A 25513-nucleotide genomic window follows, 5' to 3' on the forward strand; every position below is an offset into this window, starting at 1 on the left:
AAGTACACAGAGGCCCTAACAGCCCCCCAGCAGCCCAATAAATAGTGACTATGTCTCAGAATGCTATGGGGCCTTAAAAACAGCAGGGGGCAGCACTAGTGCACTAGTGTAATTATTTCAGTGTCAGCTAGTTCTGCCTCAGGTCCAGTTTCATTGGAACAGTCTAGTTTTGATAAATGCTGCCCCATTCTGTAAGCTATGTCCAGGTTGATGTGTTGATTCCGCAGTGTTGGTTACACAATGGGGTCTGTGGTGCACTTTTGGGGTACTGGGATATTGTGGGGTGCCCAGGGTAGTATATATTCAGCTTGAATGATACCTTTGACAAATACAATTTTTCATTTTACTTTACACTGCTTTAAGCATTTCTGTGTTAGCGACCATAGCAACCAGATTGTACTTTATATTTATGGGTTGGTATCCCATAAATCAGTGCTGTCCAATTGGGCCAATTAATTCTTATACAACACGTTTCAGGGCCAAATTGTATTAAAATGACGATGTCATACAATGAAGACTATGGAACCCTAGAGCAAACTGGGGGCCAATTAGAGGGTCACATCCAGCCTGTGAGCCTCTAGTTGGACAGTCCTGCTATAAATGATGGCTAACTGTAAATCTTCATAATATCATCACATCCCCAAATACATATTTAGCTGCCGTTTCACTTATATAAATAGTAACGTATAAGGGTCTAGTTCAGAGATCCCCAACCTTTTATACCCGTGAGCCACATTCAAATGGAAAAAGTGTTGGGGAGCAACACAAGCATGGAAAAAGTTCCTGGGTGTGCAAATAAGAGCTATAATTGGCTATTTGGTAGCCCCTATGTGGCCGGGCAGCCTACAGAAGGCTCTGTTTGGCTTTACACTGGGTTTTATACAACCAAAACTTGCCCCCAAGCCAGAAATTAAAAAATGAGCAGCTACTTTGAGGCCCCTGGGAGCAACATCCAAGGGGTTGGAGAGCAACAATGTTCATTCCTTCTTGGTCAGTCTATTGTTCACTGAAGTAGTAGCCTCTAATTGCTTGATCTGACATACTGTATGTTGCACTGAGAAACAGTTAAATATGTAGAATTACAAAACAGTATCCATTTCCATACAAAACAGTATCCATTTCCATGATGTCTCACCTTGTACACAGTACCAAATGCCCCAGATCCTAGGATCATCATTTTCTTAAGTTCTGTCTCCTTAAGGATCCTCATCTGGGCTTGGTTGGGAATAGCCCCACTTGGAGTCAGCGGTTCCACAAGCTGGAAAAGAAAGCACAAGGGAAATGGAGAGGAGATCATATGCCAAGTCCCTGACTCCGGTCTATGCTCTATATAATAAACATGGGCTGTGGCACCACACACACCTCATCCTGTAAAAGGCGGCGCATGGTGTGCTTCTTCTTCAGCTGCTTTCGGCGCCGGATATACAGCACAATGGCAGTTGATATGGTTATCACAATCAGAATGCTAATCACAATTGAAGCTACCATGTACACTTGGCTGCAGGCGATGGGAGAAAAAGGAATAAGACAGATGTTATGGAAACTCAGAAGAAACTAGAACATGCTGCAAATCTACTAGAACTTAATCGCCAAACTTACCTGTTGTCTGGTAAAATTGGGCAGCCCCTTTCATCCAGCTGATTGCACCTGGTGGAACAACAGCAAGCTAAGTACTGTGTATTTATATTGACTACAAGTGTTATCCGATAACGGTTTTGGACCCTATGCATTATGCATATATTATTACTGTGGCTTATATATTGTGTTTAATCCCATAAGGGCTGTTTCTCAGCCTGCGTATAAGCCAAAATCCGCATTGTGTGTCTGCACCCAGGCCATTGTAGTGGCTCCAGGTTTAGATACACAACTGGGCAGATGCCCACAGATCGGCTTATTCTCGGTCTGCACTAATACGCAGGCCGAGAAACAGCCCCTCAACTCCTATCTCCTACCTTCGGTGACTGGACCTTAGTGTCGGCCCAGGGCAGGACACATAATGCGCATTTCAGTGTTGAAATGAGCAAGTATGCATTTCAGCCCCAAAATTCACTTTGTGTGCCTGGAGCCGGGCAAACGCAGAGGCTCTTGGTGCAGACACACAAATGAGTGGATGTCCGCGGATCAGCTAATTCTTGGCCTGTGCTTAAGGGCCGTGACAGACGGGGAGATTAGTCACCACGCGACAAATCTCCCTTGTCGCGGGAGACTAATCCCCCCGAAATGCCATCCCACCAGCTACAATGCAAATCGCCGGTGGAATGACATACGCGGTGCCGAAATCGCCGAAGTTTCCTCTCAAGGCAACTTCGACGATTTTGGCAAATCGCCATGCCGCGTATGTCATCCCACCGGCGAGAGAAGAAAGAGAAGGAAAGCTACTGATGCAGTTTATTGCCAATAGATTAGCCACAATAGTGCAAGCTAGAACACTATATTCTGCAGCAAGCTTTACTATACCTGAGTAAACAGCCCTAGAAGCTCCCTCTGTTTGTTTAAGAAAGCAGCTGCCATGTTAGTTTGGTCTGACTTCACTTCCATGCCTGCATCCCTGTGCTCTGGGCACAGATTACAGCAGAGGCAAGAGGGGGAGGAGGAGAGGAAGAGAGGAGCAAGCTAAGCATGCTCGAGCCCAAACCCTTCAGTCTGATACTGAAGAACATGTGGACAGAATAGAAGGAAAGAAATGCTGTGTTTCTTTTGGCAGAGGACTCAGGGCAGCATTGCTGTGGGTGTTTATGGCTGTATTTACATAGGCGTGCCTGATAAGGCTTACTTAGTTTTAACCTTTACTTTTCCTTTAAATGAATGCCAAGAATCAGCCCCATGTGGCATTAACCTATGTTGGCAAGGGTAGAAAACTAGAGCACTGTTGAGATACCAATGAACATTACGTACGAATGGGAGCAGTTGACATTGCATAACTGGCAGATCCGATCCTTGTCAGGGTATTTCCAAATGGGTACAAAGGAATTTCCCTTCACCCCACTAGGGCATTGCTCCACACAGTCTTCTCCGTCCAAATAGTGAGCACACTCCATACACTGGTGAGCTTCCTGTAGGAATAAAAACAAAAATAATTAAATTCGATACACTTGTGTATTTTGGTAAACCGTTTGTAGACTCCACATTACACAGGTTTAACTTACCGTGCCATTGCATGTCAGAGTTCCATTCTGTGGGAGGCACTGAGGGTGGCAAGGCACACACTGACTTCCATTAACGTGCTCTCTTGGGTATCTGAGGGCAAAAAAAAAAAACAAAAGCTCACCATAAAGGATTATGGCATGTTGTAGCTTGTACTTAATCAGGTCTGAACTGGGATTCACAATAGCCCCTGGCATTGCAAGTACACAGATGCCCAAACAGCCCCCCAGCCCAATAAATAGTGACTGTCTGTGGCACCTTATAGCCCCCCTGGCATTCCCAGTACCCAGAGGCACAAACAGCCCCCCCCCCAGCCCAATAAATAGTGACTATCTGTGGCACCTTACAGCCCCCCTGGCATTCCCAGTACCCAGAGGCACAAACAGCCCCCCCCAGCCCAATAAATAGTGACTGTCTGTGGCACCTTACAGCCCCCCTGGCATTCCCAGTACACAGAGGCACAAACAGCCCCCCCAGCCCAATAAATAGTGACTGTCTGTGGCACCTTACAGCCCCCCTGGCATTCCCAGTACACAGAGGCACAAACAGCCCCCCCAGCCCAATAAATAGTGACTGTCTGTGGCACCTTACAGCCCCCCTGGCATTCCCAGTACCCAGAGGCACAAACAGCCCCCCCCCCAGCACAATAAATAGTGACTGTCTGTGGCACCTTACAGCCCCCCTGGCATTCCCAGTACCCAGAGGCACAAACAGCCCCCCCCCAGCCCAATAAATAGTGACTGCCTATGGCACCTTACAGCCCCCCTGGCATTCCCAGTACCCAGAGGCACAAACAGCCCCCCCCCAGCCCAATAAATAGTGACTGTCTGTGGCACCTTACAGCCCCCCTGGCATTCCCAGTACCCAGAGGCACAAACAGCCCCCCCAGCCCAATAAATAGTGACTGTCTGTGGCACCTTACAGCCCCCCTGGCATTCCCAGTACCAAGAGGCCCAAACAGCCCCCCCCCCCCAGCCCAATAAATAGTGACTGTCTGTGGCACCTTACAGCCCCCCTGGCATTCCCAGTACCCAGAGGCCCAAACAGCCCCCCCCCCAGCCCAATAAATAGTGACTGTCTGTGGCACCTTACAGCCCCCCTGACATTCCCAGTACCCAGAGGCACAAACAGCCCCCCCAGTCCAATAAATAGTGACTGCCTGTGGCACCTTACAGCCCCCTGGCTTTCCCAGTACCCAGAGGCACAAATAGCCCCCCCCAGCCCAATAAATAGTGACTGTCTATGGCACCTTACAGCCCCCCTGGCATTCCCAGTACCCAGAGGCCCAAACAGCCCCCCCCCAGCCCAATAAATAGTGACTGTCTGTGGCACCTTACAGCCCCCCTGGCATTCCCAGTACCCAGAGGCCCAAACAGCCCCCCCAGCCCAATAAATAGTGACTGTCTGTGGCACCTTACAGCAGCCCCTCTGGCATTCCCAGTACCCAGAGCCACAAACAACCCCCCCAGCCCAATAAATAGTGACTGTCTCTGGCACCTTACAGCCCCCCTGGCATTCCCAGTACCCAGAGCCACAAACAACCCCCCCAGCCCAATAAATAGTGACTGTCTCTGGCACCTTACAGCCCCCTGGCCATTCCCAGTACCCAGAGGCACAAATAGCCCCCCCCCCCCAGCCAAATAAATAGTGACTGTCTGTGGCACCTTACAGCCCCCCTGGCATTCCCAGTACCCAGAGGCACAAACAGCCCCCCCAGCCCAATAAATAGTGACTGTCTCTGGCACCTTACAGCCCCCCCTGGCATTCCCAGTACCCAGAGCCACAAACAACCCCCCCAGCCCAATAAATAGTGACTGTCTCTGGCACCTTACAGCCCCCCTGGCATTCCCAGTACCCAGAGGCACAAATAGCCCCCCCCCCCCCAGCCAAATAAATAGTGACTGTCTGTGGCACCTTACAGCCCCCCTGGCATTCCCAGTACCCAGAGGCACAAACAGCCCCCCCCCCCCCCCCAGCCCAATAAATAGTGACTGTCTGTGGCACCTTACAGCCCCCCTGGCATTCCCAGTACCCAGAGGCACAAACAGCCCCCCCCCCCAGCCCAATAAATAGTGACTGTCTGTGGCACCTTACAGCAGCCCCTCTGGCATTCCCAGTACCCAGAGGCCCAAACAGCCCCCCCCCAGCCCAATAAATAGTGACTGTCTGTGGCACCTTACAGCCCCCCTGGCATTCCCAGTACCCAGAGGCCAAACAGCCCCCCCCCCCAGCCCAATAAATAGTGACTGCCTGTTGCACCTTACAGCCCCCCTGGCATTCCCAGTACCCAGAGGCCCAAACAGCCCCCCCCCCCAGCCCAATAAATAATGACTGTCTGTGGCACCTTACAGCCCCCCTGGCATTCCCAGTACCCAGAGGCACAAACAGCCCCCCCCAAGCCCAATTCATAGTGACTGTCTGTGGCACCTTACAGCCCCCCTGGCATTCCCAGTACCCAGAGGCCCAAACAGCCCCCCCCCCAGCCCAATAAATAGTGACTGTCTGTGGCACCTTACAGCCCCCCTGGCATTCCCAGTACCCAGAGGCCCAAACAGCCCCCCCCAGCCCAATAAATAGTGACTGTCTGTGGCACCTTACAGCCCCCCTGGCATTCCCAGTACCCAGAGGCCCAAACAGCCCCCCCCAGCCCAATAAATAGTGACTGTCTGTGGCACCTTACAGCAGCCCCTCTGGCATTCCCAGTACCCAGAGGCACAAACAGCCCCCCCAGCCCAATAAATAGTGACTGTCTGTGGCACCTTACAGCAGCCCCTCTGGCATTCCCAGTACCCAGAGGCACAAACAGCCCCCCAGCCCAATAAATAGTGACTGTCTGTGGCACCTTACAGCAGCCCCTCTGGCATTCCCAGTACCCAGAGGCCCAAACAGCCCCCCCCAGCCCAATAAATAGTGACTGTCTGTGGCACCTTACAGCAGCCCCTCTGGCATTCCCAGTACCCAGAGGCACAAACAGCCCCCCAGCCCAATAAATAGTGACTGTCTGTGGCACCTTACAGCAGCCCCTCTGGCATTCCCAGTACCCAGAGGCACAAACAGCCCCCCCAGCCCAATAAATAGTGACTGCCTGTGGCACCTTACAGCCCCCTGGCATTCCTAGTACCCAGAGGCACAAACAGCCCCCCAGCCCAATAAATAGTGACTGTCTGTGGCACCTTACAGCAGCCCCTCTGGCATTCCCAGTACCCAGAGGCACAAACAGCCCCCCCAGCCCAATAAATAGTGACTGTCTGTGGCACCTTACAGCCCCCCTGGCATTCCCAGTACCCAGAGGCCCAAACAGCCCCCCCCCAGCCCAATAAATAGTGACTGTCTGTGGCACCTTACAGCCCCCCTGGCATTCCCAGTACCCAGAGGCACAAACAGCCCCCCCAGCCCAATAAATAGTGACTGTCTCTGGCACCTTACAGCCCCCCTGGCATTCCCAGTACCCAGAGGCACAAACAGCCCCCCCAGCCCAATAAATAGTGACTGTCTGTGGCACCTTACAGCCCCCCTGGCATTCCCAGTACCCAGAGGCACAAACAGCCCCCCCAGCCCAATAAATAGTGACTGTCTGTGGCACCTTACAGCCCCCCTGGCATTCCCAGTACCAAGAGGCCCAAACAGCCCCCCCCCCCCAGCCCAATAAATAGTGACTGTCTGTGGCACCTTACAGCCCCCTGGCATTCCCAGTACCCAGAGGCACAAACAGCCCCCCAGCCCAATAAATAGTGACTGTCTGTGGCACCTTACAGCCCCCCTGGCATTCCCAGTACCCAGAGGCCCAAACAGCCCCCCCCCCCAGCCCAATAAATAGTGACTGTCTGTGGCACCTTACAGCCCCCCTGACATTCCCAGTACCCAGAGGCACAAACAGCCCCCCCAGTCCAATAAATAGTGACTGCCTGTGGCACCTTACAGCCCCCTGGCTTTCCCAGTACCCAGAGGCACAAATAGCCCCCCCCCAGCCCAATAAATAGTGACTGTCTATGGCACCTTACAGCCCCCCTGGCATTCCCAGTACCCAGAGGCCCAAACAGCCCCCCCCCAGCCCAATAAATAGTGACTGTCTGTGGCACCTTACAGCCCCCCTGGCATTCCCAGTACCCAGAGGCCCAAACAGCCCCCCCCAGCCCAATAAATAGTGACTGTCTGTGGCACCTTACAGCAGCCCCTCTGGCATTCCTAGTACCCAGAGCCACAAACAACCCCCCCAGCCCAATAAATAGTGACTGTCTCTGGCACCTTACAGCCCCCCTGGCATTCCCAGTACCCAGAGCCACAAACAACCCCCCCAGCCCAATAAATAGTGACTGTCTCTGGCACCTTACAGCCCCCCTGGCATTCCCAGTACCCAGAGGCACAAATAGCCCCCCCCCCCCCCAGCCAAATAAATAGTGACTGTCTGTGGCACCTTACAGCCCCCCTGGCATTCCCAGTACCCAGAGGCACAAACAGCCCCCCCAGCCCAATAAATAGTGACTGTCTCTGGCACCTTACAGCCCCCCCTGGCATTCCCAGTACCCAGAGCCACAAACAACCCCCCCAGCCCAATAAATAGTGACTGTCTCTGGCACCTTACAGCCCCCCTGGCATTCCCAGTACCCAGAGGCACAAATAGCCCCCCCCCCCCCAGCCAAATAAATAGTGACTGTCTGTGGCACCTTACAGCCCCCCTGGCATTCCCAGTACCCCAGAGGCACAAACAGCCCCCCCCCCCCCCCCCAGCCCAATAAATAGTGACTGTCTGTGGCACCTTACAGCCCCCCTGGCATTCCCAGTACCCAGAGGCACAAACAGCCCCCCCCAGCCCAATAAATAGTGACTGTCTGTGGCACCTTACAGCAGCCCCTCTGGCATTCCCAGTACCCAGAGGCACAAACAGCCCCCCCCAGCCCAATAAATAGTGACTGTCTGTGGCACCTTACAGCAGCCCCTCTGGCATTCCCAGTACCCAGAGGCACAAACAGCCCCCCCAGCCCAATAAATAGTGACTGTCTGTGGCACCTTACAGCCCCCCTGGCATTCCCAGTACCCAGAGGCCCAAACAGCCCCCCCCCCAGCCCAATAAATAGTGACTGTCTGTGGCACCTTACAGCCCCCCTGGCATTCCCAGTACCCAGAGGCACAAACAGCCCCCCCAGACCAATAAATAGTGACTGTCTCTGGCACCTTACAGCCCCCCTGGCATTCCCAGTACCCAGAGCCACAAACAACCCCCCCAGCCCAATAAATAGTGACTGTCTCTGGCACCTTACAGCCCCCCTGGCATTCCCAGTACCCAGAGGCACAAACAGCCCCCCCAGCCCAATAAATAGTGACTGTCTGTGGCACCTTACAGCCCCCCTGGCATTCCCAGTACCCAGAGGCACAAATAGCCCCCCCCCCCCAGCCCAATAAATAGTGACTGTCTCTGGCACCTTACAGCCCCCCTGGCATTCCCAGTACCCAGAGGCCCAAACAGCCCCCCCCCCCCCAGCCCAATAAATAGTGACTGTCTGTGGCACCTTACAGCCCCCCTGGCATTCCCAGTACCCAGAGGCCCAAACAGCCCCCCCCCCCCCAGCCCAATAAATAGTGACTGTCTGTGGCACCTTACAGCCCCCCTGGCATTCCCAGTACCCAGAGGCCCAAACAGCCCCCCAGCCCAATAAATAGTGACTGTCTGTGGCACCTTACAGCCCCCCTGGCATTCCCAGTACCCAGAGGCCCAAACAGCCCCCCCCCCCCCAGCCCAATAAATAGTGACTGTCTGTGGCACCTTACAACAGCCCCTCTGGCATTCCCAGTACCCAGAGGCACAAACAGCCCCCCCAGCCCAATAAATAGTGACTGTCTGTGGCACCTTACAGCCCCCCTGGCATTCCCAGTACCCAGAGGCCCAAACTGCCCCCCCCCCCCCAGCCCAATAAATAGTGACTGTCTGTGGCACCTTACAACAGCCCCTCTGGCATTCCCAGTACCCAGAGGCACAAACAGCCCCCCAGCCCAATAAATAGTGACTGTCTGTGGCACCTTACAGCCCCCCTGGCATTCCCAGTACCCAGAGGCCCAAATAGCCCCCCCCCCCAGCCCAATAAATAGTGACTGTCTGTGGCACCTTACAGCCCCCCTGGCATTCCCAGTACCCAGAGGCACAAACAGCCCCCCAGCCCAATAAATAGTGACTGTCTGTGGCACCTTACAGCCCCCCTGGCATTCCCAGTACCCAGAGGCCCAAACAGCCCCCCCCCCAGCCCAATAAATAGTGACTGTCTGTGGCACCTTACAGCCCCCCTGGCATTCCCAGTACCCAGAGGCCCAAACAGCCCCCCCCCCAGCCCAATAAATAGTGACTGTCTGTGGCACCTTACAACAGCCCCTCTGGCATTCCCAGTACCCAGAGGCACAAACAGCCCCCCCAGCCCAATAAATAGTGACTGTCTCTGGCACCTTACAGCCCCCCTGGCATTCCCAGTACCCAGAGGCACAAACAGCCCCCCCCCCAGCCCAATAAATAGTGACTGTCTCTGGCACCTTACAGCCCCCCTGGCATTCCCAGTACCCAGAGGCACAAATAGCCCCCCCCCCAGCCCAATAAATAGTGACTGTCTGTGGCACCTTACAGCCCCCCTGGCATTCCCAGTACCCAGAGGCACAAACAGCCCCCCCAGCCCAATAAATAGTGACTGTCTGTGGCATCTTACAGCCCCCTGGCATTCCCAGTACCCAGAGGCACAAACAGCCCCCCCAGCCCAATAAATAGTAACTGTCTGTGGCACCTTACAGCCCCCCTGGCATTCCCAGTACCCAGAGGCACAAACAGCCCCCCAGCCCAATAAATAGTGACTGTCTGTGGCACCTTACAGCCCCCCTGGCATTCCCAGTACCCAGAGGCACAAACAGCCCCCCCCCCCAGCCCAATAAATAGTGACTGTCTGTGGCACCTTACAGCCCCCCTGGCATTCCCAGTACCCAGAGACACAAACAGCCCCCCCAGCCCAATAAATAGTGACTGTCTGTGGCACCTTACAGCAGCCCCTCTGGCATTTGCTAATTATCCAATGCAAGTTGGACTAGCAGATTGCTGCTATGCACAAGTTATAAGAACAGTGTCCAAACCTGCATAATTGTAGCATTCTGCACTTGGTTTATATTCATAAATGAATCTTCTAATCCTTCATTACTGACTCACCCGTCCAGAACATTGCAAGACTCAATGCAGTCATGGCCTCTCAGAAATCCATTGCACCGAACACATTGGGATGGCCCAGGACCCCAGCATTTGTTGCCATCACAGCGACTGAAGCAATTCTGCCCTTCTTGGTCTGCAAATGACAAAGGCGCTATAAATTACCGGCTGTCATCCATGGAAGAAACCATAGAAATAAGGTTCTTTTAAAGGGGAACTCCAGCTTCTGAACCAAAATTTGTTAACAAATTTAACAACTCAGAAGCCCCTAATATCCCTATCACTGTTATCTGTGCCTTCAAAATATGAATAAATACCATTTTTATATGCTGAAATCCAGCTGCAAAACAGTTCTTCACTTTCTGCATCATTTGAAATCCTGGCAGGGGAGGAGGGACTAAAACACTGATGTTACAGATTGTAACAACTTCTCCACAGCTTACAGACAGCATGCAGGAACTACATTACCCACAATGCATTGCACTGTGATGTTCCTTTCCTTATAGACATCATAATAAATAACATGTCCTAGCAGACCTACATACTGCCCCCTACAATGCCAGTGTGACATCCATGTAAATGTAGAATGAGGAATATAAAGGGGAACACCCCAGAGTCACAGAATGTAAAGTTGGGAGTAGTTCCTAGGAATTTTTCATTACATACATCGCCATATTAGGAAAAGGTAGAGAAAGAGGTAGAGAACTCCTTACCGCAGGCTTCCTGGGGTTTGTTGATTGTCTTCAGTATAGTTTGTCTTGGGTTTCTAAAGAGTGAAGCCCACGGAGCGCTTTCCAAAAAGCACAGGTCTGGGTTACCTTCTATCAGCACCAACCCGCTGCTGACTTCCGTCAGGGAGCGCAAGCCAAGGTGTGAGATTGAAAGGTTCCTCAGGACCAATGAATACGCCCCGCTAGAAGGAATTAAAGTCAGAGAAATCATTAGCCCCATTATTAATGGAGGTAAAGTTCTTTTATAACATTATTAACATTATTATTAAATAATACTAAAAGGCAGCTGTACATACGCTAGGAGAAAAGCAGTCTCTGTGACTACTACGCTTTGCTCCATTATTCTTCAGTGACCATTGGTGTTTATTATGAACTCTTCACAATGGAAACCCAATAGATCCAAAGCTCCAAGGAGTAACCCTTAGCGCTCATTCAGGCAGAAATTCTTACCTGGCTCTAGCAATTCACTTTGCACTGGATTATAATTCATAGCGAGGTGCAGCATTGGGTGGGTGCAGGTAACCCCTGTCTGTAGGGCAGGTGGTATTGACAGGGGCCCCTCTGCACTCTGATGAATACAGCACTGATGAACTCTGTATTCACAGGGATGGACACAGGTCTCCGAAACAGAGTTTAGAGACGTGGGAATTCAAGGGTTATTTACCTATGGCAAGGCAGTGTGCAAATTGCAGAAAAAACACAAAGGCAGACTGCATCCATTTTTTGCACTTTCCACATTGCCTTCTGATAATTAATAGCCCTTAATGTGTCCTGATCAAAGCCAGTTCTACTGTGTGAAAAGTTTGCTTGGGAAGATGAATAAGAAGCTATAAAAACAGCTAAAATCAGGTTGGTTTCACAGCTGAGCTGCTTTCTGGTTGCTAATCCCAATGACTCATATAGCAGTTAAAATTCCAGTTTAGGGAGAAGAATACAAATCATTAAAACAAGACCAATGACCTCAGTGGGTAATACACTATAAGGTTATTTTTAGGTGAGCTTCTTCATTAGCACACATGGCTAACACTGACTGACGCTTTGAAGCTAAAATCTACTCACTTCTGTAGCATTCGTCCGTGAATCACCCGCAGGTTTTCGAAAACATTGAGGCTCTTGAGTTCTTCTGGCCAAGACTCAATATATATATATCCTGCAGCACAAATCAGGGAATTAATATGAGGGAAGCTAAAGAAATAACCCTATATTCAGTAGAGGTGTTATAAAATAAAAGGGCTCATTTTCTAATGAGGGGGGGCGCAGGCTGCATTAAATGCAGTCCTGTGGCTAATCACACAGTGCCCCATGCAGTGGGCAAAGTGCAAAAAAAAATGGCCGAATGCACTTTGCACACTGCGCTCGGGCATTGCAAATGCGCTCTAAAAACTTCTGATCTTCCTGTGCGTAGTTACCTGTGATTTCTTCAAGGGTCTTGAAGACCTCAAGGCTCTGTGCATTGAGGACTGAGTTGGGTTTGTTGGGATCTCTGCAAAAGAATTTTAAGAAAAATAAATGGCAATACAAAAGCAAAGCAATGGTTTAATCCTTAGAAGTTCCACTAACGGCACCTACCACCGCCAATGGGGTTACACACGGTCGGCTGGGCCACTGGGACACCGGGAAAATACCCTGTGGGCCCCAGTGGCCCAGACCCGACCCTGTTGGCGCTTCCCCAGGCCGCTGATGTCCTTCCCTGATGTGTTCACATACGCGCATTCAGGGGAGGATGTCGGTGGAGGCCCCTGCAGGAAGGGGGGGTTAGGGGTGCGCGGCGTGGGCCCCTGCAGGGGATGTGTACCTTGGGGTGTGCACCCCCCAGTCCGACCCTGAGGTTACATAAAACCCAAAGTTGTAGAATCTAAGGCTGGCATGCTGGTAATGCTTCAGCTGGCCATACACGCACCAATATAATCAGTTTCATACGATTTTTGGACTGTGTGTGTGGACTCCAAATTATTGTCCCCATAACTCTCGTACCATGGCGATCGGTCGTTTAGTTGATCGGACAGGTAAGAACATTTTGGTCAGATAAGGATAAAATCTGTGCATGTATTGTGTATCTGACGATATCCTTGGGGGCCTACAATGGGAGTCACTTTCGTACGACCAGTGCTTGCCGACTATTGCATGTTCAGAACATCCTCCCATTTGTATTTTTAGGGCTTTAACCTACAATTTCAGGCTGAATGTTAGTTCTATATTGTTGAATATAAATGTACGACAGATATCTGAACGTTCGTCGGAAGAAGACTAAAGTCTGAACATGTATGGCCGGCTTTAGTCAGCACATGGTTTCTACGATCTACCATAGATAAAGGGCTGGAAATAGGCGGATAAAGTAGGGGTAATTTACACACGCACACACACAAGTGCTCTACAATGGATGCAATTAAGAGTGAATAATAACACAATTCATATTTGCGTCCAAACATGCTGTTGCACTTTTGCATGGTTGTCAATGTGTCCATCCCAACTCTTCTGATGCACCTATTGATGCTGGGCAACCCTGGCCTTGGACCTAGCTGTAGAAGTGGGTAGCGTGAATAGGCACAGCGCAATTGTGCCCAGTGAATTGGATACAAACACCATTTTGAATGCATGCTGAGGAAGTGGTGCAGACCCATTCTGCAATTGCTTGGTTTAAAATTCACCTGATTGGGTGAAACTGAAGTGGTTGTAGCTTGGAGTGTGGTCACAAATATACTGAATATATGGGAAAATTATGCATTATAGCCAAAAACCATTGCACTTTCCATCCAAAATTACACTCTGCACAATGCAGTTGGGTTTGTAAATGACCCCTATTGACTGACTGTTAAATAATTCAATTTAATACCATTGATTGCTCTAAATGGTTTCTCTCTGTAAAAAAAAAACTAAAAACTTAGGAAACCCCCTTTGCGTTTAATGAGCCATTGGAGGGTGCACTACATCATGGCGGATTAAACAAGCAGGAATTTCCTTACTTCTCAATGGCTTAGCTTTAGTATATCAGAGGCAGTGTTGGAGAGGCAGAATAAAATAGAAACTCTTACGGTTTGAAGGACTCGGAAAGGAATACCAGGCTCCCAAAGATCTTAGTGCAGCCTTGGAAATGATGGATGATAGAGGCATTAACTGCTTGTGTCGTTCTCAAGAAGTCCCTTCCAAGTCCATAACACACTGAGGAGGAGAATCAGAGTCAATGGCAACCTTATAGGCATCCTGTCATAGCTATACAAGTAACAATAAATATCTCAAAAACATTTAGAACAGGGCTCCCCAACCTTTCTTACTCATAAGCCACAGTCAAATGTTAAAAGACTTGGAGAGCAACACAAGCACCATAAAAGTTCATGAAGGAGCCAAATAAGGGCTGAGATTGGCTATTAGGGGCCTCTACGAATCTGTCCAAGGGACCAATATCGGCAGCTACAATCGGCCCGTGTATGGGGACCTTTAGAAAAACACTATAACATCTTAGGGTAATGGCACACACAGCATTTTTACACCAGCAGAGAAAACAACTACATGCCCCAAGTTGAAGAAACACTGACAAGCATTGCATATGTTTGCCTCTGCCAGGGGATTTATGCCAGTAAAAAAAAACTCAGAGTGTGCCATTACCCTATTGTCCATTACCATCCTGGTTCCTTTGGCCGCCCCAATGCCAAGGAAGAGAAATACAATTATTGGTAGACCATAGTGAATTGCATATAAATGACATATATAAATCATTGAAAAATGTTAATGAATATATAAGTATTGCTAAGAAATATATTTTCATATATACTTCAAGTTATTAATTATTTCCTAAGAGAAAAACATATCTAACAAATACCTGGCTGTACTATAAACAATGCCAAACCCCAGGTATAGAAATATGTACTTAGTCATGTAATGCCCCACCTTTACCTACAGAAACATTACGTATATTTACCAGCATTGATATATTGCTGTTGTGAGATTGGGCCATAGGGACACCCTCCATGACCTCTCTAATAACTTTCTAATGACTTGAGAGGAGCCATATCTGAGGCTTTAGTTCTGGCAGCTCCATGATGAAAACCGGAATTTCAAGTTGTAAAAAGGGTGGAGCAAAACAACACAAAACACTGTTCACCTTAAAACCTCTCTTACCTTTGTTACAGTTAAAGGGGAACTCCACCCAAACACTACTTGAGCTTTTTGGAAAGTATACATCAGTTATAAAATATGCAGCCTTTTCATTATTTTTAATGTAATAATATGGTTTGGAACAGTTCCCTAAGCCCCACCCCCTGCTGATATGAAATAGACATTGATATTCAATTTGGTTTTCATTTTTTATGGTTTTTCAGTTATTTAGCTGTTAGTTCAGCAGCTCTTCAGTCTGGAATTTCAGCAGCTATCTGTTTGCTAGTGTCTTTTTTACCTTAGCAACCAGGCAGAGGTTTGAATAAGATGTTGCATTATGAATAGGAGGCGTACAGTACAGAAAGATAAGGATTAAAAAGTAGCAATAATAATAAAATTGTAAGCTCACAGAGCAATAGTTGTTTGGCTGCTGGGCCCAGTGACCCCCATTTGGAAAGATATAGAAAAGGAAGGCAAATAATTTAGCAATGAAGACCAATTGTAAAGCTGCCAGGAATAGGATATTCTATAACATGTTTAGTTTGTAGACCCACTGTTCTTTTTCTCCTATTACAGCCCACCCCAGGTCTCAAGCTGTGATATAGCTGTAGCACAGTGGTTCCTATGATATGTATAAAAGCTACAGGATAATTACCTTTACTGCACTGCTTGTCACATTTCTCACATTTTTGCACATTGCCCACAATCACTTCCTGATTATCCTGAGGGCAAAAGAGTGTGCACGAGCCAACCTCGGTGGCAAGGTAGTTATCTGTTCAAGAAAGGACAGCATTAAGGATTAAGGATACATATAGATCTGACCATCCATACATTGCTATCTCATTACAAAATCTAAAGCTGACCATACATTGACCTGCTCATCTAACAAGACAGAAATGCAGGACCGCCTCAATGAGCCGTTTTGGTCCAACGGGATTTATATACCTGTCCAATCGATATCTGGCGATTTTTGTTGAGATGACAGGCCTATCAGCAGGTCTTATACAGGGGAAGATCTCTGTCTAAAGGGGCTGAATTTACAACTTAAACCTGCCCATGTATGGCCCTTTTAACGACGTGAATGGTGGCCAATGGGGCAAAGTATGCATCAACGAGCTGATGAGGGCCTCACCCCAGTGGGATTTTTTAATCTGCCTGATATCTCTTGATTTTTGCCCAGATATCAGTTGGGCTCATCTGTGGGCCCCATACATGGGCATATAAACCACCATCTCTGCCTGAATTGGCAGCTTAAATCTGCCCATGTACGGCCACCTTTAACCATGTCAATGGCAACTTTGACCCCTTTGGAACTTTGGTGGCCATACATGGGCAGATTTCAGCTTTCAGACCAAGTCAGGGGCTTATCAGCCAGTGTATGGGGCCCTCCAATGGGGGCTTATGGGAGAAAAATCAGCTTGTTTGGCAATCTTACCAAATAAGCAGATCTTTTCATGTGGGGACAGCTTTACTTAGATGTTAAAGGATTTCAAAATCTCCCCTCCAGCTGTAAAATTACACTAAACACTAAATAATATGATGTGGCTTTCAACAAAAAGCCTGGGGTGATCTCTCTGGACCTGGTTAAATTCCAGTCAACTGATTAACTGAAAGGAAGAGAAATAGCAGAACTGTAGGTTGGCTGTACAGCAATGTGCATTCTTACATGTAAGTGAGTGAATATGTAATTATTGTGGCTCCACTAGAGAAGTTATGATAAACAAGTTGTTTTCCAGAAAGCTGGGGGCAACATTTCTGAAATACTCCTGTAGGTGCTTCACTCCCTGGTGAGCAGGTACTCCCAGATTACACACAGCAGGAAGTGAGATGTACCAATAACTGCAAATTCATTGCACGTAGCCTGCATTTCCCAGCAACAACACAAGTGCACTGCCGGGGATTGTGCAACTACAATACTATTCGATGGGAAGGCATTTAGGCAGGTCCAGACTGGGATTCAAAACAGGCTCTGACGTTTCAAGTACCCAGAGGCCCAAACAGCCCCCCAGCAGCCCAATAAATAGTGACTGTCTGTGGCATCTTACAGCCCCCCTGGCATTCCCAGTACCCAGAGGCACAAACAGCCCCCCCAGCCCAATAAATAGTGACTGTCTATGGCATCTTACAGCCCCCTGGCATTCCCAGTACCCAGAGGCACAAACAGCCCCCCCAGCAGCCCAATAAATAGTGACTGTCTGTGGCACCTTACAGCCCCCCTGGCATTCCCAGTACCCAGAGGCACAAACAGCCCCCCCAGCAGCCCAATAAATAGTGACTGTCTGTGGCATCTTACAGCCCCCCTGGCATTCCCAGTACCCAGAAGCACAAACAACCCCCCCAGGAGCCCAATAAATAGTGACTGCCTGTGGCACCTTACAGCCCCCCTGGCATTCCCAGTACACAGAGGCACAAACAGCCCCCCCAGCCCAATAAATAGTGACTGTCTGTGGCACCTTACAGCCCCCCTGGCATTCCCAGTGCCCAGAGGCACAAACAGCCCCCCCAGCCCAATAAATAGTGACTGTCTGTGGCATCTTACAGCCCCCCTGGCATTCCCAGTACCCAGAGGCACAAACAGCCCCCCCCAGCCCAATAAATAGTGACTGTCTATGGCAGGGCTCCCCAACCTTACTTACTCGTGAGCCACAGTCAAATGTAAAAAGACTCAGAGAGCAACACAGGCATCATAAATGTTCATGGATAAGGGCTGTGATTGGCTATTAGGGGCCTCTATGCACACTTTCAGCTTACAGGGGCTTTATTTGGTAGGAAATCTTGTTTTTATTCAACCAAAACTTGTCAGGAATTCAAAAAGAACTCCCTGGTTTGGGGGCACTGAGAGCAACATCCAAGGGGTTGGGGAGCAGCATGTTGCCCCCGAGCCACTGGTTGGGGATCACTGGTCTATGGCACCTTACAGCAGCCCCTCTGGCATTTGGCAGAACCCACAGATTGCCAGTTTTGGGACTGATGTTCAGGCATTTGTTGAGACGATTATCATGCATGACAAACCGCCCCATGTGCCATAACCCTATAAGAGTCTTGTCTAGCCTAATAATGAGCATACCATAGAGGTAATTTACTATGTGCAGGGCAAAGTGCATAAAACGGGCAAAATCCACCATGCTTTTTTGTATTTCATGCCCATAACTGAATATAAATGAATTGCCAAAGGTCTCTGCACTCCCGTTTTGCATTTAGCAACTCTATATTAATAAGAGGCAGGGGGAGCCATGTAGGTCTCCCACCCTCACCCATCATCTAAATTGCGCATCATTCGAAGGGACAAGTTAGGGAGAACTGGTGCCTGTGCTCTGCCTTGTGTTGGATTTTTTATCCAGAGTAAGATGTACAGCTACGCCACTCATAGGTTCTCTTTGAATGAGATCTAAGGGGTGGGCTTTAGCGACCCTGAGGGGCTGATTTACTAAGACACGAATTCCGACCGAATTGGAAAAATTCCGATTGGAAAACGAACATTTTGCAACTTTTTCGCATTTTTTTCGATTTTTTCGCCGCCTTTACGACTTTTCGGAAATTATCGCGACTTTTTCGTTACCAATACGATTTGCGCGAAAAAACGCGAGTTTTTCGTAGCCATTCCGAAAGTTGTGATTTTTTCGTAGCGTTAAAACTTGCGCTTTTTTCGTAGCGTTAAAACTTAAAAGGCGCAACGTTTTGCGCAAGTTTTAACACTACGAAAAAATCGCAACTTTTTGCGCAAGTTTTAACGCTACGAAAAAATCGCAACTTTCGGAATGGCTACGAAAAACTCGCGTTTTTCCGCAAAAATCGTATTGGTAATGAAAAAGTCGCGATAATTTTCCGAAAAAATCGCAAAATACCGATCATTACGAAAAAAACGCAATCGGACGCATTCGGCCCGTTCGTGAGTAAGTAAATGGGCCCCTTAGTGTACTCATGCTGCCACCCAGGGACTAGGTAAATGACCCCCTCATATGTTTTATGGTATATGATCACAGAACCCTCCAACCCAATCATATAACAGGATCCGGCCTGTTCATTAGAAAAGTCGAGGCAGGAACTAATTATATGTATATATATAGTTTATGTATGTGAGTGTATAGATTGGTTAGTATAGGTTGTGTGCTGGGTTTACTCGGATGGGTTGAACTTGATGGACAATGGTCTTTTTTCAACCCTATGTAACTATGTAACTAATTGAAGATACAGTACTGCGCACTAGTGGAGTAAAAACTCTTGGTTATACTTAATGGTACAAACCTTAAAGTTTGTCAGGATTAAATAATTAAACAAATTATTTCCGTAAATAGTGAATTGTAAAAAAAAAAAGATAAGTGTATGGCTGTCATTTTCATCACTGGCCAATATGGGGCTATCTAATAACAGGTAAAATCTGCTTCTGTCCAGTAACCCACAGAACACACAACAGTAAGGCAACTACAGGAGAGACATGGGTGCAACAAGTGACAATTTAGTAACCAACATAAAAGGTGACATGTAGACCACCACCTCTTGGCAGTTTTTATCATTGTATAAGCCTCCATTATTTACAGGCTGATTAGTCACAACCTTTAGGGCAGTGACACACGGGGAGATTAGTCTTCGTTGTTGCGGGCGACTAATCTCCCCGCAATGCCATCCCACCGGCTAGAATGTAAATCGCCGGTGGGATGGCATAAGCGGCGCCGCGATTTGCCAAAGTTGCCTTGAGAGGAAACTTCGGGCGGCTGTGGGACATCGCAGTGACGCGAATGCCATCCCACTGGCAATTTACATTCTAGCCGGTGGGATGGCGCGACTTATCACCCCTTGTACCCCTGCCCTTAATCTCTCTTCCCATAACCCTCCTGAAATGTTGCTTTGTGACCAATAATATTTAAAAGGAAATACTTACATGGGCAAGAGGTGACACAGCTTGCACCAAAAGTGTACCGGCCACCCTCGTTGTGTACAGACTCGTAGGTCTCTGGATTGTAGGTTCTGAGAGGCGGGCAGTGCAACCCACAAACTCCATTGTGGTTAAAGTGAAGGCAGGCCTGCAGATACAGGGTCACAGTGATGAAAAGAGAAGAAAGCTACTGGAAAAAAAATACAGGCTCCAAATTCCCAGATTTAGGGGCTGATTTACTAATCCACGAATCCCGAATGGGAAAAAAACGGATTGGAAAAGAACATTTTGTGACTTTTTTGTATTTTTAGCAATTTTTTCGTCGTCGTCGCGACTTTTCCGTACGACTTGCGCGAATTGTCGTGACGGCGACGAAAAAAACCGCAAAATACCGATCATTACGGAAAAAACGCATTTGGACGCTTTCGCTCCGTTCGTGGATTAGTAAATCGGCCCCTTAGTGTTGCTAGTCGTACAGACAGAGGGGACTAGGGATATAGTTTTTCACCCATACTTGATACAGGCAGAAGAGGACTACAAGGTACAGCATCTCGGTGTATAAGTGTCTCACCAGGCAGTCAGAGTTCTTGGGTCCAGTGCAGCCTGCAGCACACTGCTCATGACAGCAGTGAGTAGAATGGTTCCCTTTACATCTCTGGCATCCACTGTTGCAGATAGTGCTGGTTACTGGCAAAGGAACAGAGCAAGAGACAAAGCATTCACATCTGATTGCTAACCCTGCACCGCTGGCAAAGCACATGAAATTCCTTCCTGTGTGGGATATTTGAAAATAGGGAGGTGGAATCTGGAGAAGCATGATTCTACTTAATACTTCTGTATACCTACATTAACAATTATGTCTACAGTGACTCAAGTAATGCCCTCTTACCACTTGCCCAGACAGCCCCACAGACAAAAAACCCTGTATCAGCAGCCCTCACAGATACTCACAGATCTGACAGTACTCCTGTCCCTCTCCCCAACAAAATCCAGATTTGCCTGAGGGAAGGGAGCCACATCCAGGGGAGCAGGTTGGGCCTATATGGAGAGAAGACGTCTGACGAGTCAACATATTGAAACAACATCCAAGGAAACAACATCTAAATTGTAGCTGGCCTCAAGGCTTAAGGCTTCTCTAGGCTTTATATCTCTATCTATCCATATCTCTATATATCTATCTATCATCTATCTATCTATCCATATCTATCTATCTATCTATCTATCCATATATCTATATATCTATCATCTATCTATCCATCTATCCATCTCTATCTATCTATCTATCTTTCTTTCTATCTATCTACAGGCAAAAACACATACTGTCTATGTATTTGCTTATACCTTTCCAAACATCCCAAACATGTACCAGCCCACTACTGGCTCAGTCAGCTCCTGTTGTTACCGAACGAGGGGTTAGTATTATCAGTGAGGAGTTTGGTGACTTTCTTCTTTGTTTTGCCAGAGGCATCTTCCCTTCTAGAAGAGCCTGCATTTCAAATGTCTGCCTGTCAATACAGTATCCTCCTAATTAGGGGTCCCCAACATTTTTTTTACCCATGAGCCCCATTTAAATGTAAAAAGACTTGAGGAGCAACACAAGCATAAAAAAGTTCCTAGAGGTGTCAAATAAGGGCTGTGATTGGCTATTTGGTAGCCCCTATGGGGACTGGCAGCCTACAGAAGGCTCTGTTTGGCAGTACAACTGGTTTTTATGCAGCCAAAATGTGCCCCCAAGTCAGGAATTCAAAAATAAGCAGCTGCTTTGGGGCCACTGAGAGCAACACCCAAGGGGTTGGGGAGCAACATGTTGCCCGTGAGCCACTGGTTGGGGATCCCTGATATAAATGAATTCACTGAATCCAAGACGCACCTCATAAAAAACAACTTTTCATCTAGGGCCATGACATTAGAGAATTTAAAGGTAAAGTAATGCAGCCCTAATTCCTCGCTCAAATGGTGGCTTACATTGGCGGTTGCTGGAGCCTAGGACCACCTCATTTCTCTGGCTGTTGCTTTGGCTCAGGATATCTGCCCACAAGACTGTGTCCTGGAAACATAACTGGGTGTTATTCTCCATGATCACGCCGCCTTTTAGGATTTCTGCAGAGAAAAAAAGCAAGACAGTATGACTAGGAAGAAAACCTCTGTATTGAGGAGAAATTAAAATACATGTGCTATCTACCTCTCCATTTAACAACAGCTGAACAACATGATAATAGGGATGTACAGTATTTTCTTGCACTTTTGTGCACCATTTAAATATCTTTTGAATGATTGCTTCAACTAGTGTTAATCAACTCCTAATTTGGGAGTTGTAGTTCAGCTACGGCCGCAGAGCCACCTGCTGACAATTCCAAGCTCAGTCACAAGAGATAAACACCAATTATTTCGAGCTGTATGGACTTACGACCCAGATTTCTGTTATTCTCAGCTTTCCCCATATGGCCACATTCAAGCCTATTCATAGTACGCAGGCCGCATACTTTTATTCCACAGGTATTTCAATGTGGCTGATTCAATGAGACGCGGCCATATTACCCTTTCAGGCTACGGGCTGTAAGATCATCTGCCATCCACTCGGGTTTGACGTATAAGGCATACTTTATGGCAGCTGTTATAGGCAGGGAAACCTGATCTAGTAAACACACAGCGGCCTCCTACAAACACACAGTAACCCCTAAGGCCTCACACACTCGCTCCTGTTGTACATACACACAGCCATCTCCCACACTCTGCACATTTAATAGGCCGTGTCACACACATTATCTTCCCACACTTTGTTCTAATATTACTGAAATCCCCCTTCTGCCAGAAATATACAACTGTATTGGAACATAAGAAGCTCAGCATTGGGTTACTAGTTTTCCTAATTAAAGTTTGGTGACATTTTTGGATCCATTGGAAGTTTTTTTAGACAAGTCGCTAATGCTATTACTAATAATAATTATCCTTTATATATATTTAAAGACTTAACGTCCCCATAGACGGGCCGATAGTAGCTGCCGATATCGCTCCCTTGGACCGATTCGGCAGCTAATTGGCCTGTGTATGGGCAGAACCGAGCGGCCTGGCCAGATATCGATCGGGCAGGTTAGAAAATCCAGGGGACCGCATTGGCTCATTGATGCGGCCCCCGAACCGACTGCCCCATGGCCGCAAATGTAATTCGATCGTTTGGCACCAGGGCAAAACGATCGGATTATTTTTTTTTTAGCTACTTGCTACCCGATATCGCCCACCCATAGGTGGGGATATCGGGTGAAGAACCGCTCGCTTGGCGACATCGCCAAGCGAGCGGATCTTATAGTGTATGGGGACCTTTACTCTATAGGGTTGATTTACTAAAGGTCGATATTTTGAGCGCCATTTATAGAATACGTTAAAAATTTTATCGCTTCTTATTTTTTGCGACTTAACGCACGATTTACTATAGGATACTTGCGTTAAGACGCGATGTTGTTTGCGTTATTTAACTCGCGTTGAGCGTTTTTCTTGCATTATTTTCTGCGCGAGCGTTAATTCCCTCTGTGCACTATATATTTACGTTCATAAAACTACTTTTCTGCAAATGCCCATTTCCCTGCAAACTGGAGGCTGCATCACTTGAAAAAATCCCACTGCAAAGTCCATATTGTGTTGCCAAAAGCTCACAAACCACTATTTTCTAATTAATTACCGCCTGCCCCATGTAGGTGTTAATTTTCGCACAGACTAATGCGATATCTAACGCTTCTTATGTGTTTGTGAATCATGCGTTAGTATTATTTCTATGCGAGCATTAACGCAACGCGTTAAAATTAACGCCTTGCGATCATGCGTCTTAACACACGCGATAATACTTTAGCGAATCATGCAGTTTTTTTCGCATCAATTTTAACACAAAAAAGCATGTGATAACGCTTATCGACCTTTAATGAATCAACCCTTATGTTTCTTAGATTGTTGCACCAGAACTAAACATCAACACATTTACTGCATTAATATTAAAGACTCTGATTCAAATATTTAATATTATATTTTACTCTTTCCCAGCCAAACTGATTCTTCTAATGACGTGGAAGCTATATGCATTAATCCTGGTGTCCACATGTTTCGCTAATGATCTAAGAAGAACAGTTTTAATTGACAATGAGAATTTGCTGTGAGAATCAAATCATACTTGCTTCAATCTACAATTGAACTATGGTGGTGTTTTCCATATCTCCATAAGACGTACTTCAAAACGTTTGCTATAAGGAACCTGCTACAACTATAAGGACGTGTATAACTGGTCTTGTGATTATACTAAGCATCTTTCTATTGGTATTATAACAGCAATAAATGGTACAGGTATGGGATCCCTTATCTGGAAACCCGTTATCCAGAAAGTTCCAAATTACGGAAAGGCCATCTCCCATAGACTCCATTATAAGCAAATAATTCAGAAATTTTAAAAAATGATTTCCTTTTTCTTTGTGATAACAAAACAGTACCTGTAAGATATAATTACCCCTTATTGGGGGCAGAACAGCCCCATTGGGTTTATTTCATGGTTAAATGATTCCCTTTTCTCTGTAATAATAAAACAGTACCTGTACTTGATCCCAACTAAGATATAATTACCCCTTATTGGGGGCAGAACAGTCCTATTGGGTTTATTTAATGGTTAAATGATTCCCTTTTCTCTGTAATAATAAAACAGTACCTGTACTTGATCCCAACTAAGATATAATTACCCCTTATTGGGGGCAGAACAGCCCTATTGGGTTTATTTCATGGTTAAATGATTCCCTTTTCTCTGTAATAATAAAACAGTACCTGTACTTGATCCCAACTAAGATATAATTACCCCTTATTGGGGGCAGAACAGCCCTATTGGGTTTATTTAATGGTTAAATGATTCCCTTTTCTCTGTAATAATAAAACAGTACCTGTACTTGATCCCAACTAAGATATAATTACCCCTTATTGGGGGCAGAACAGCCCTATTGGGTTTATTTAATGGTTAAATGATTCCCTTTTCTCTGTTATAATAAAACAGTACCTGTACTTGATCCCAACTAAGATATAATTACCCCTTATTGGGGGCAGAACAGCCCTATTGGGTTTATTTGATGGTTAAATGATTCCTTTTTCTCTGTAATAATAAAACAGTACCTGTACTTGATCCCAACTAAGATATAATTACCCCTTATTGGGGCAGAACAGCCCTATTGGGTTTATTTCATGGTTAAATGATTCCCTTTTCTCTGTAATAATAAAACAGTACCTGTACTTGATCCCAACTAAGATATAATTACCCCTTATTGGGGCAGAACAGCCCTATTGGGTTTATTTCATGGTTAAATGATTCCCTTTTCTCTATAATAATAAAACAATTGTAATTGTCATTACAAATGACAATATTACTAAGCATTTGGAATGGAACCTTATGGGGATTGGAAGGATATATTATGTTATGTTGCATGTCCTATATCTTAGACTTAAGAGGGGAAATTAGTTATTGTTAGGCAATTAACTAGA

At 47.1% G+C, this 25513-nt stretch overlaps 1 protein-coding gene across 1 annotated transcript in view; it reads right to left on the reverse strand.

Annotated features, from left to right (window-relative positions):
- erbb2 (erb-b2 receptor tyrosine kinase 2) overlaps positions 1 to 25513 on the reverse strand; it is a 77168-nt gene that overhangs the window by 11316 nt on the left and 40339 nt on the right. Inside the window, exons 4-18 of the mRNA XM_002940374.5 lie at positions 21977 to 22111; positions 20963 to 21049; positions 20583 to 20698; positions 20018 to 20159; positions 15794 to 15910; positions 14079 to 14205; positions 12456 to 12529; positions 12106 to 12196; positions 11029 to 11228; positions 10319 to 10451; positions 3147 to 3237; positions 2896 to 3053; positions 1600 to 1647; positions 1363 to 1498; positions 1136 to 1258 (exon numbers count right to left, since the gene is read on the reverse strand). Of these exons, the coding sequence (XP_002940420.3) occupies positions 1136 to 1258; positions 1363 to 1498; positions 1600 to 1647; positions 2896 to 3053; positions 3147 to 3237; positions 10319 to 10451; positions 11029 to 11228; positions 12106 to 12196; positions 12456 to 12529; positions 14079 to 14205; positions 15794 to 15910; positions 20018 to 20159; positions 20583 to 20698; positions 20963 to 21049; positions 21977 to 22111 (1778 nt within the window). The remainder of the gene's footprint in view (positions 1 to 1135; positions 1259 to 1362; positions 1499 to 1599; positions 1648 to 2895; positions 3054 to 3146; positions 3238 to 10318; positions 10452 to 11028; positions 11229 to 12105; positions 12197 to 12455; positions 12530 to 14078; positions 14206 to 15793; positions 15911 to 20017; positions 20160 to 20582; positions 20699 to 20962; positions 21050 to 21976; positions 22112 to 25513) is intronic.

The sequence above is a fragment of the Xenopus tropicalis genome, chromosome 10, assembly GCF_000004195.4.
Source record: "Xenopus tropicalis strain Nigerian chromosome 10, UCB_Xtro_10.0, whole genome shotgun sequence".
Classification (NCBI taxonomy): Eukaryota; Metazoa; Chordata; class Amphibia; order Anura; family Pipidae; genus Xenopus; species Xenopus tropicalis.